Consider the following 12620-nt stretch of genomic DNA (forward strand, 5'->3'; position numbering starts at 1 on the left):
ACTACAAACTTAACATGTAAGTATTCCTCATACAGGATACTACAAACTTAACATCTAGTAAAGATAAAATCTCCTCGGTATTCCTCATACAGGATACTACAAACTTAACATGTAAGTATTCCTCATACAGGATACTACAAACTTAACATCTAGTAAAGATAAAATCTCCTCAGTATTCCTCATACAGGATACTACAAACTTAACATGTAAGTATTCCTCATACAGGATACTACAAACTTAACATCTAGTAAAGATAAAATCTCCTCGGTATTCCTCATACAGGATACTACAAACTTAACATCTAGTAAAGATAAAATCTCCTCAGTATCCCTCATACAGGATACTATAAACTTAACATCTAGTCAAGATAAAATCTCCTCAGTATCCCTCATACAGGATACTATAAACTTAACATGTAGTCAAGATAAAATCTCCTCGGTATTCCTCATACAGGATACTACAAACTTAACATGTAAGTATTCCTCATACAGGATACTACAAACTTAACATCTAGTAAAGATAAAATCTCCTCGGTATTCCTCATACAGGATACTACAAACTTAACATGTAAGTATTCCTCATACAGGATACTACAAACTTAACATCTAGTAAAGATAAAATCTCCTCAGTATCCCTCATACAGGATACTATAAACTTAACATCTAGTCAAGATAAAATCTCCTCGGTATTCCTCATACAGGATACTACAAACTTAACATGTAAGTATTCCTCATACAGGATACTACAAACTTAACATCTAGTAAAGATAAAATCTCCTCGGTATTCCTCATACAGGATACTACAAACTTAACATGTAAGTATTCCTCATACAGGATACTACAAACTTAACATCTAGTAAAGATAAAATCTCCTCAGTATCCCTCATACAGGATACTATAAACTTAACATCTAGTCAAGATAAAATCTCCTCAGTATCCCTCATACAGGATACTATAAACTTAACATGTAGTCAAGATAAAATCTCCTCAGTATCCCTCATACAGTATACTATAAACTTAACATGTAGTCAAGATAAAATTAACAGTTGCATCACTGCCTCAAAAACTTTCTGTGAATAGTTGTGTGAGACATGAGGTCTGAAGTAATGGTTACCTGACAGACAATGATCAGACCCTAAACCTTCCAATAGTTACTTTATATAGTCCCAGCTAGACTTGGATACAGCGACCTCATTTCCATCAATCACTGACATGCTGTCTAGGACACCATGCGGGCTTTATCTCCTCAGGTATGCCTTAGGACTAGGGTTCTCAGTATGAGAGATGCAAATGAATCTTAAGTTTTCTTCAGCTTTCTCTGATTAAAAACAACTTTCATGCATGTCAAGTTTTGAAGGGTTGGTATAATATAGCTGTTGATTGTTTAGGTCAGAGGTAACCTGAGAACAGATGTGGAATAGTGTAATTTATGTGTTTAGGATGAATTTATGAGGAAATACTTATAGAATCCTTGTCAAATTCCCTTCAGGTGCATATGACTCGTATCCAAAGCGATTATGCAAATTTATGTCTTAATTTCTGGAAATTTATTCCGATCTAACAAATTGAGAGATCTTGAAATGCGAAGTGTGTACGTAATATGTCATTATGTGTAAGTTTTAATTATGGGTATAACAGGGTGTCAGAGAGGGCTTTCCGCTTAACTACATGTGTTTTTAAGTAAATGCAATGCTATCTGTCTATATATCAACTTTTTTTTCCAGCCATGCTCAGTAATTTATTCAAGACCTTGTTTTACTGTTTCAATTCATTGAAAATGTTCATACTAAAACACTGTGTTTTAATTGTTGTGCAACAAAAATATAAGATATTCTTAAATGGTCTTTAAAATTCATGTAATTTATTCAAATGCTTCATGTATACTAACTTAAAGGCTTTTGGTCAAATTAAGGCTGCCAAAATAAATGTGCTTAATAGAGAAATTTACCTGGTATACTTTATGTCTTTATATGATTTAAGATTTATTCCAAAATCAGTATAAATTGTAGATAAAAGACATTTATTTCTGGATTTCTGTAGTAGACTTGATCAGTACCGAGTAGATGAAATTGTTTTTGTAAGCTGAACAGTAAATATTGTACAAATACATCATGGGTGTCTGTGCAATAGTCCAGAATATACGACTCGAGGTACTGGTAATTGACCGATGTTCTATTGCACTCGGCCTTCGGCCACTAGAACATCGGTCAATTACCAGAACCGAGGGTCAAATATTCTGGACTATTGCACAGACACCCATGATATACTTGTTTTATTACATCAAACTATCACTAAAATACACTTAGAATCACTGACATCTAGACTTTCCTGTAGGCCTAGAAGTCACTATGACAGTCGTCTGGGCAGTGTTGACATCTGAGTTAGAGGCTTGAAAGGGTAGGACTAAATTCCGAAAGGTCACAGGTGTTCAATATTTTAGCCATGCAATAGTTCAAAATATATCTTATATGTACAGTTAAGGAAAATCAACCGCATCATGTAATAAAAAAAGAAGTGATGCTATTAAGTAAATAAAGCTACAGTATCACCATACCAATGCTGAGTGTGACTTTCATCATATTGAAAATAGAATAAAAATTATGATACTTACGGAAAACGTATGACACTTTATTGGTGAAAGAGAATTTGTTAGCCTATATTAGTGTAAATTCTGTTACAATGCTAGACAGATGTGAGACATTGTCATAATGTGAGACATGAGACTCATTGTAATGTGAGATGTGCTGATGAGGGATGTCCTAATTGTTAGCCTATATTAGTGTGAGTCCTGTTTTAATGCTAGACAGCTGTCCTAACTGTTAGCCTATTTGTGTGAATTCTGTTCTAACTCCAGACCAATGTGAGAGGCATGATTGAGATATGAGATATGACACCTACAATGTAAGACATGTTGTAATATGACACTTAATGTGAGACTATGTTACAGGTTGTGATCCAGTCCGGCCAGCCTCCGACCATCCTACAACAGATGTGTTCACTACCATTCCAGTATTTCTCTGACCCACGCCTCACCAATGTCCTGTTCCCGACCCTCATCTCATCCTGTTACAATAACCAATCAAATCGTCAGATCCTAGAACAGGAACTCAGCTGCATGCTTCTGTCCAACTTCATTGAGGTATGTACACTTGTTCAGTCATCATGTCAAAAGTACCAAAAGTTGTTCAACATTGTGATGTTGGGCCATAAACAAATCTCTTTTGGGACTAAAAAATCACAGGTTTCATAAATGAAATTTATTTCATCCCCTGGCAGAGTCTAAAATGGAGAAATATTTGTTAAACATCATGTATGATATCACCATTACTATGAAATGAATATTACTGGGAAATGATTTACCCTTAATAATGAAATATCAAGATGAGCAATGCAGGCCTTCTGGGCCTCTTGTTTTGTACATCATAGCTAGCAAATTAGAATAAATATACTACACCTGCACTAAAAGAATATACAAGGAGGATATATTTGAAGATGAGCAAATCAGAACAGTTTTAGAATGTTTCATTTAAATTTTGATTTAATAATGAAATACTAAGATGAGCAATGCAGGCCTTCTGGGCCTTTTGTTTTGTTCATTGTAGCTAGCAAATTAGAACAAATATACTACACTTATGCACTTATAAAATAAGCAAATCAGACCAATTTTAGAATGTTTCATTTGAATTTTTTATGGATTGAAAAAGAGAAAATATTGTGAACAAACCATCCTCTACCTGTTAAGGATGTCAAACCCCAGAACATTTGTCCAGTATAACAGTTTGCGATATTTCAGTCTTATTCTTCTAAATGTTTCACATGTTCTCTCCATTTATTGACTATTATGATCATTCTCTATGCCTGAATAGTGATTTCATCCACCAGATGTTGATAACTGGCAGCACTTCTCCGAGATCATATCAGGCAATTTTTAAAACAGTATCGTGGGGAAATAAACTTTTTACCCGCCGGCTCCTCCAACCACTATTGTCTATTATACGATATTTTGTTTGCGGATGCGGGAAAATTGTCATCAGTGAATCGGCCTGATCACCCTCGTGTCAATAGATAGGTAGATAAATCGGCATGCAGATGTAATTACGCAGCTTCTCTCCTGAATATTTAATACTGAAAATATCATAATATTGTCATAAAATGGTCGTTGACTGTATTCGGGTTGATGATGGGCCACAGATGAGCGATTTGTAGTGATATCTGATCTATTGGCCACATTGCCTGTTTAACACATTAAATTTTTATTAGTTTTGTAATCGTACTTTACGGAATGTGTTAGGTTTTTAACAGGTAGTGTCACGCCTTTCACATAGGTGAGACTGGCTGGGAATATCAGGGGCATTGTAATCTATTAGGTCAACTTTAGATCACAAAAACAATAACAATATGTTACTAGATTTATAGCAGCTAGATGTTTACAGTTGGCATGTTAATAATTTATGGGCAAGAGTGCCTATTTAGAATTTTAAAAACTGGGGTCATAACTGTCCTTATCTGGTCCGAAGAGTTGATTGAGCTCTTACAGCCATAACACATAGTTAGTCATTATACGTTTGGTTCAAAGACTAGAAATAGTTAACAATAATGTTAGGGACTGCTTTGGGTGAGAGTGGTTTGTGGAGTAGAATTGTTGGTTAAAGTTACAGTACCTGGGGTCTAGAAGGTTATGGGCTGATTTATAATTTAACGGGGAAATATATACCCGATAGGTTTGAAATTTTCACAATAATATCACAATGATGACCAAATTCACAGATAACAGATTTTTCAAAGTTAACCATATGATAACAGATTTTTCAAAGTTAACCATATGATAAACTATTTGAAGCTTGTTTACCCCCCAACCTCCCGAAGAAAAATGCAAATATCAAATTAATGAGAAAATAATTAGACTCAACATATGTCCTTTAAGAGTTTAGTCATAACCTGCTAGTTACTTGAATTATGTGGTTAAAATTTTTTGATGTATTGGTATCCTTGAGCTGAACTAATTACATTTGGAATCCATAACAAAGTTCTATTTTGATTCTGCTTGGGAAGGACATTTTAACTTTTATAATTTTCAATTGTACCAGATGAATTAGCACAAACACTATAATATTCACATAATTTCATTTTACTGTTATATATAAGTATTGTTGAATTTTGATTCCTATATAGTTCTTAAAAAAAACAACTTGAGGTTGGCACCACGCATGGTGTCTGGATAAAACCACATTTGTGTCTTACTTAGATAACCACACTTATTTAGAAAAATCAGGGCAAGTAGATGATTTGATACAGGTCCACTGGGCCTTTTATTTAAAGGGAAGACTCGGATAGATGTATGAACAGAGGTATTTTAAAGTTAGTGTTAGAGCCCGGGTTTATGTTGGTAAACATGAGTTTGTTTGGGTACATTTGATTACTCCTGTGTATACAGTTGTGTTACAGTAATTTTTTCAATCAATAAATACACTGAATATTTTTGCTGAAATTACATTATTGATATTGGAACAATAAGATCGAAAATCAGAATAGTCTTCTTTTAGTTAGTCGTACTAGAATCGACCGACTTGTCTTCCTCTGGTTATTGTCACCGCCCCCTCAAGTGTTTGCTCTCCACCCGACACTCGTCACCATTGTTAGGACAATTCATTAACGGACCTCAAGTTCTATTGTACTGCACAGCTTTAAAAAACAAATGGTGTCATTTTCATTCAGTGACTACAGTGTATTTTTTAAAAGGGTTGAGTTGATTTATAGGTAATTCGGGGATTTTATGCATGGCGCAGAGCGAGTTTGTTTATTGGCACCGACTGCTACGGGGGATTCTACCAATGTTTGTTTACTCATGTCATTGAAACTATCTCCAAACATATGTAACTTGAAACTTGGCTCAGAACAAATACCTTTGTGTCGGTATGAAAATCCGCCCTGTGTATCTGGTACCTGAATAGACCCAGATCAATGCATCGACAGTCACCAACTCCCGGAGGAGAAGGGAGACAATAAGCGAACTTCCTGTTGAATCTGTTGGTCTGGCCAATTGTTTAACAAGTTGTAGTGTAAACACTCGAGCCAGCTTCCTCTTGTCTACTTTATAATTACGACCAAACACTGATTAATGAAATGACAATGTACGTGGGGCGAAACTCTCTGTTAGAATTGGCCGCAGTCTCCAATATCTCGAAACTGGACCGCTGTGTTACGAGCATCGATCATTCAGTATTTATCTCTTGTCTTTGAAGAGTTCCGACATGTACCTGTAAACAAACTAAAATAACAAAAGCTTTTCAAGTCAAAATCCACTGCTATATAATTGAGGTTAGGAGTTTTTGAATACCTGGTATTTCAGTCATTGGGAGAAAAAAAAATTGGTGAAATGAATCAAAATGCAATCTTGCCTCCTGCATATACACATAGGTAGAAATAGTGGTCATTAGATATAGTGGTCATTGTAAGGTAGAAATAGTGGTCATTGTAAGGTAGAAAAAGTGGTCATTGTAAGGTAGATATAGTGGTCATTGTAAGGTAGAAATAGTGGTCATTGTAAGGTAGAAATAGTGGTCATTGTAAGGTAGATATAGTGGTCATTGTAAGGTAGAAATAGTGGTCATTGTAAGGTAGATATAGTGGTCATTGTAAGGTAAGAATAGTGGTTCATTGTAAGGTAGAAAATAGTGGTCATTAGGTAGAGATGTGGTCATTGTAAGGTAGAAATAGTGGTCATTGTAAGGTAGAAATAGTGGTCATTGTAAGGTAGAAATAGTGGTCATTGTAAGGTAGAAAAAGTGGTCATTGTAAGGTAGATATAGTGGTCATTGTAAGGTAGATATAGTGGTCATTGTAAGGTAGATATAGTGGTCATTGTAAGGTAGATATAGTGGTCATTGTAAGGTAGATATAGTGGTCATTGTAAGGTAGATATAGTGGTCATTGTAAGGTAGATATAGTGGTCATTGTAAGGTAGATATAGTGGTCATTGTAAGGTAGAAATAGTGGTCATTGTAAGGTAGATATAGTGGTCATTGTAAGGTAGATATAGTGGTCATTGTAAGGTAGATATAGTGGTCATTGTAAGGTAGATATAGTGGTCATTGTAAGGTAGAAATAGTGGTCATTGTAAGGTAGAAATAGTGGTCATTGTAAGGTAGATATAGTGGTCATTGTAAGGTAGATATAGTGGTCATTGTAAGGTAGAAATAGTGGTCATTGTAAGGTAGATATAGTGGTCATTGTAAGGTAGATATAGTGGTCATTGTAAGGTAGATATAGTGGTCATTGTAAGGTAGATATAGTGGTCATTGTAAGGTAGATATAGTGGTCATTGTAAGGTAGATATAGTGGTCATTGTAAGAAATAAACATTGTGCATAGTTTGTAACATCAATTTAATAAGAAATAAAATCAATGTGACAATTAGGTTAAATTGTTAATTATAAAATTCTGTGATGCTTGCATTGGTTTGTAATATGAGAGAACCCTTGTATGAGATGTAGATAAATATATCATACCAAAAATTATAAGATATAAGCGGTCAAAATCAAAATGCAGAAAATCTTAAGAATTGAAATGTACATATATACATAAGAATTGTAGTCACTGAGATTTTTTTGTAATATTAATGTCATTTTCTAAAAAAAAAAAAAAAACAATTACCGAAGATTGGTGTTTGAAATATAAGGATAGAAAATATTTTTTGGAACACTTCAATGTGATCTGTTTTCTTTCCTCGTCTTCCTTTCAGTACATTTTTTCAAACACGTAAACTCCTGGTATAACTGTCCGTATTGATTTGTGTACTTTAAAGAGTTGATTAAACCACATGTTCCGACTGTGAGAAATCGGTGGTAGTCCGGTGATGTTTTGGTGTGTTTGTGATAGTCGAGTCTGTCGTGCTTACGTACAACTCCTCTGTTATCATGCATGTCAGTTCTGGGGAAGGAAGGATTACGGCACTGGTTAAGTAATTCTGGGTAATTATGTAAGTGCTAAGTCTGGCCCTTGAAGGGCACTTGTATTCACCATGCCTGTCAACCATACACCCCCTCACCAATCTAAGTCCTGGCACTTGTGCCGTTTTCAGGCATCTTGAGATGGAGTGCTGTAATTAACGTGTCAGGATCACTCCGACATTTTGCGCATGTTGTATTTTCGTTTGGGTTTTATAACTTCTAAAGGTGCAACTTGACTAGTTTTCATCCTCCATGTTACTCAATGTAAAATGTGACAGTTTCGAGAGAAAAAAATCACCATCAATTTTATGTAAAGGTACATTTGCTGTTGTTATTTCCAACATGTGTCACACACTTGTACAATGCATAGATATAGATATAGGATTTAAGATAAAAAATATCTAAGAGAACTTGATCAAAGGTGAAAAGTTTTCCTAAGAAATACTGAAATCTGTATGAAATAAGTCAAAACTGATTAATACAATTAATTTAAGTAACACCTTCAGGTTAAAAAGGAGAAAAATTCCCCTTTGTGTCCTGAGAAGTATTTTCCCTCTGTATAGCAATTTCTCCTATTTGAGGAGATATGTTACTTAAAGTAAAAGAGATTATATATTGTTAAACCTCAAAACGAGAAGAGAAAAATCTGTAGTTTGTGAGGATTCTCAAAGAACCAGCTTTCTGTTACGTTCAATTGTTAAATTTATTCTCCTATTCAAATCAAGGACAGTTAGTTTTTACTGTAGATATCCAAACTATTTATATTACAATTAGCCATCTTAACTTTTGTGTTATTAAGATTAATGTTGATTCCCTCATGTGTACTGTAATAGCAGTCGTTTTGTATAATAAACATATGCCGGTAAACATGCAGCGACCTTGAAGGCAATAATTAATTTTTTCTGATCACATTGTATGATTGATCACGTTCTATCTGAGTGGTCAATGGTTTCTAATCTTTTCTCATGTCTTTGTATTTTTATAGGAAAAACAGCTTGAAGTCCAGCAGGCGAAACTGCATCCGTCTAAGAAAGGTAAAATTGTCAAAAGACATTAGCAAAGATTTTGATGTATTTCCTGTAGAAATCTACAGGCATTTCCTTATCTGAATAGTTTTTTTTCTGCTGGCAGTAAGATTAGTGCCAGCCGAGGCAACAGGGCTTTCCTTAATCCATTAATGTATAAAATATCAGGGATTCTTATAAAACCAACTCTGTTGTATAACTTGATGAAAATTATTTTTATGTCGATTGTTTCTTCTTGAATTCTTTTTTCAGTTTTTGATTTCAAATTGTATTGTGTAGCTTTATTTCATTGAATAGATTGCTTTTGATTTAAACTATTTAGTTCAGTTGTTGATTAATTTCATCAATTTGGTTGAAATTCTGTATGATTAAGCTGACAAATCACCGACTCCTTGGACCAAACATCACCGGGACAACCGGTATGACCATTTTCCTGGTTTTCCGTCCATGTCACTATAGCCAAGTGTCACCCTGGTTGACTTTTCAGCCCAAATCCCAAACACTTTTGTTATTGTTCTTGAATTAATGCTCATCGTAATTTATTGACCTTAAGAGGCCCAGTGAAGATGGAAGTTTAAGGCCAAGTGATGGTTGACAATGTCCTCTGCCATACTTCATGACAAACGAAAGTGTCATTAATCTGTTCTAATCCTCTCTGTCTGTCAGAGGTTTGAGGGTTCCACTGGCCACACCTTGAGTGGTCGTTAAGATTACAGGTAAACACAGGTAGATGACAGGTGAGACAGTGTCGAGGGTTGCCTAAAGAGGTCAACAACATGGCACCTGTCATTTGGTCCATAGCAGGATCAAGACTGTATTGAAAGTAATCATAGTTAGTACAGAGTTAAAAGTAAGAGTTATATGATTGAGCAGTGAGAGTTATAGGTTAGGACAGTAAGATTTAAGGTTATGGCTGTCAGAGTTGTATGATTGTACAGTGATTTATAGGTTAGGATAGTAAGAGTTTAAGGTAAGGGCTGCTAGAATTCTTGGATTGGGCAGTGAGAGTAATAGGTTAGGACAGTAAGATTTAAGGTTAGGGCTGCCATAGTTATAGGTTAGAGCACTGAGAGTTAAGAGTTTTATATAAAGAAATCACATTTTTGACTATCATTTGTTTGATTTCTATTTTTATTTCTTTATTCTAACTTGGTTATCTTTAGCAGTTTTGGAAGGCAGTTTGATGGCATGCATATGTTGGTCCGACTGCTCCCCAGGGGCTGATGGACGGGGCAAAAAAGGATAAAATTAACTGAAATATTTCAAAACTAGGTGACCGTTAAGGCCCAAGGGCCTCTTGTATAACTTAAGGCTGCCAGAGCAATGGACAGTGAGGGTTAGAGGTTAAGGAAGGGTGGATTACAGGTTAGGAAGTGAAAGTTATAGGTTACGGCTGATAGAGTTATAGGTTAGGGAAGTGAGAGGTACAGGTTAGAGCTGGTATAGTTATAGGTTAGGACTGGTAGAGTAACAGGTTAGGGCTGGTAGAGTTACAGGTTAGGGCTGGTAGAGTTACAGGTTAGAGCTGGTATAGTTATAGGTTAGGGAAGTGAGAGGTACAGGTTAGGGCTTGTAGAGTTATAGGTTAGGACTGGTAGAGTTACAGGTTAGGACTGGTAGAGTTACAGGTAAGGGCAGCGAGTTAGAGGTTAGAGCTGGTAGAGTTATAAGTAAGGGAAGTGAGAGGTACAGGTTAGAGCTGGTAGAGTTACAGGTTAGGGCTGGCAGAGTTACAGGTAATGACTGGTAGAGTTACAGGTTAGGGCTGGTATAGTTACAGGTTAGGGCTGATAGAGTTACAGGTTAGGACTGGTAGAGTAACAGGTTAGGGCTGGTAGAGTTACAGGTTAGGGCTGGTAAAGTTACAGGTTAGGGCCGGTAGAGTTACAGGTTAGAGCTGGTATAGTTACAGGTTAAGACTGGTAGAGTTACAGGTTAGAGCTGGTAGAGTTACAGGTTAGGGCTGGTAGAGTTACAGGTAATGAGTGGTAGAGTTATAGGTTAGGGCTGGTAGAGTTACAGGTTAGGGCCGGTAGAGTTATAGGTTAGGACTGGTAGAGTTATAGGTTAGGACTGGTAGAGTTACAGGTTAGGGCTGGTAGAGTTACAGGTTAGGACTGGTAGAGTTACAGGTTAGGGCTGGTAGAGTTACAGGTTAGAGCTGGTAGAGTTACAGGTTAGAGCTGGTAGAGTTACAGGTTAGGGCTGGTAGAGTTATGGGTTAGGGAAGGAAGTTACATATGAGGGAAGTGAGAGTTATTGGTTAGTTTAATAGGGCATGAAACAGAAGTTAAAATGATTGTAATGGCTTCATAATGAATGTGTTACTTACCCAATTTTTGTTTTCATTTTACTTCAGAAAAAGAGAAGACAAAAGATTTAGAGCAACCTAAAATGCAGACAGCATCCAGATTTCCTATGGAGCAATGGACGGCAGCACAGGAATACTTCAAAATTTCCTAACCAAGAATTCACAATAATTACTGAATTCTGGGTTTTGTTCCAAACTCATTTGTTCCAAAGTCATCACGATCCATTGTTATCATTATAATATAAACCCCTGGTCCAACTTTGTTGGCAGAAACAAGACGGTGGTAGGGGGTATATCTGATGTTTCTTCACCCCAACACAAGGAATTCATTTCTGTTTTGACATAATGTTCATCCTACCTAATTATATACATGAAGCACGTGCAAGTTGTTGGGATGTACATTTCGTAATGAAGCCCACAGTCTTGTAATCATTGTGGTGGAGTTTCATTATATATACGTATGCCTTTCAACACCTTAGATGATTACTAATATCTTGTTAATGAAAAAAAACAGTAAAATTTCTCATTGTTAATATTTTCCTTGTTTTATTAGAAATATCATTAGGGAGAAAATGAGTGTATGTGTTAAGATCACCAGTGGAGATGTGATGGAATTTTTCGTTAACGATCCTGAAATCTTTCTTTAATTAATAATTATGCAGATGAAAGGAAAAAAATAAAATAAGTTTCATTCATGTGCTGAATTGAAATTATTTCACTAGTTAAATGTATCTTTGATACATGTATTCGGTTACAAAATAACTTCCTTTGTCTGAATGAACAATGAAGATTTGTTTACAAGTTTGTTAACGTCTAATTGTATACTCATTACAGTATTATTTTGCCATCTTGACGTAATATTTAATGATTAGACAATCATTGTGGCCTTGGCCTACAAATCAAAGCTCTGGGTTCAATTCCTGTTTACTTTTATGAAAAGATTCAACATGTCCTTGATAGTAGTTTTTGAAATAGAAAGTTACTCGCACACAAAGGGGAAAAAAAACTACCAGTCTATTTCAGGCTTTGTTCTCCAGGGTGATATTTACAACTCATTTCTATACAATATAAACCTTGTTAGTAGCAACCCTTAGATTTTACATTTTTCCCACAGGTTCATGAAGTAGGAACTTTGTATTAAAGGCCTATGTTTATTTTTACCTTGCTGTATATTATAATTATTTCCTAGCTAAAAGAGTTCTGCACTCATTCTTATTGAACACCGATTTGACTTATAATTAAAAGATAGATGAGTGATAATATTGGATTGACACTGGGGTGTGTAACTCTCTCTAGACATTTAATAGAGAGTAGAGTTTGGGTATAGGTACTGTAGT

At 35.5% G+C, this 12620-nt stretch overlaps 1 protein-coding gene across 2 annotated transcripts in view; it reads left to right on the forward strand.

Moving 5' to 3' along the window:
- The window catches only part of LOC117334053 (S phase cyclin A-associated protein in the endoplasmic reticulum-like), a 114350-nt gene extending 102372 nt beyond the window's left edge, over positions 1-11978 (forward strand). For both annotated transcript variants that reach the window (XM_033893483.1, XM_033893484.1), the window contains exons 27-29: positions 2947-3138; positions 8933-8981; positions 11332-11978. In XM_033893483.1, coding sequence (XP_033749374.1) covers positions 2947-3138; positions 8933-8981; positions 11332-11435 — 345 coding nt within the window. In that variant the 3' untranslated portion in view covers positions 11436-11978. The remainder of the gene's footprint in view (positions 1-2946; positions 3139-8932; positions 8982-11331) is intronic.
- Positions 11979-12620: the final 642 nt, after the last annotated feature.

Source organism: Pecten maximus, chromosome 9 (genome assembly GCF_902652985.1).
Source record: "Pecten maximus chromosome 9, xPecMax1.1, whole genome shotgun sequence".
In the NCBI taxonomy this organism is placed as follows: Eukaryota; Metazoa; Mollusca; class Bivalvia; order Pectinida; family Pectinidae; genus Pecten; species Pecten maximus.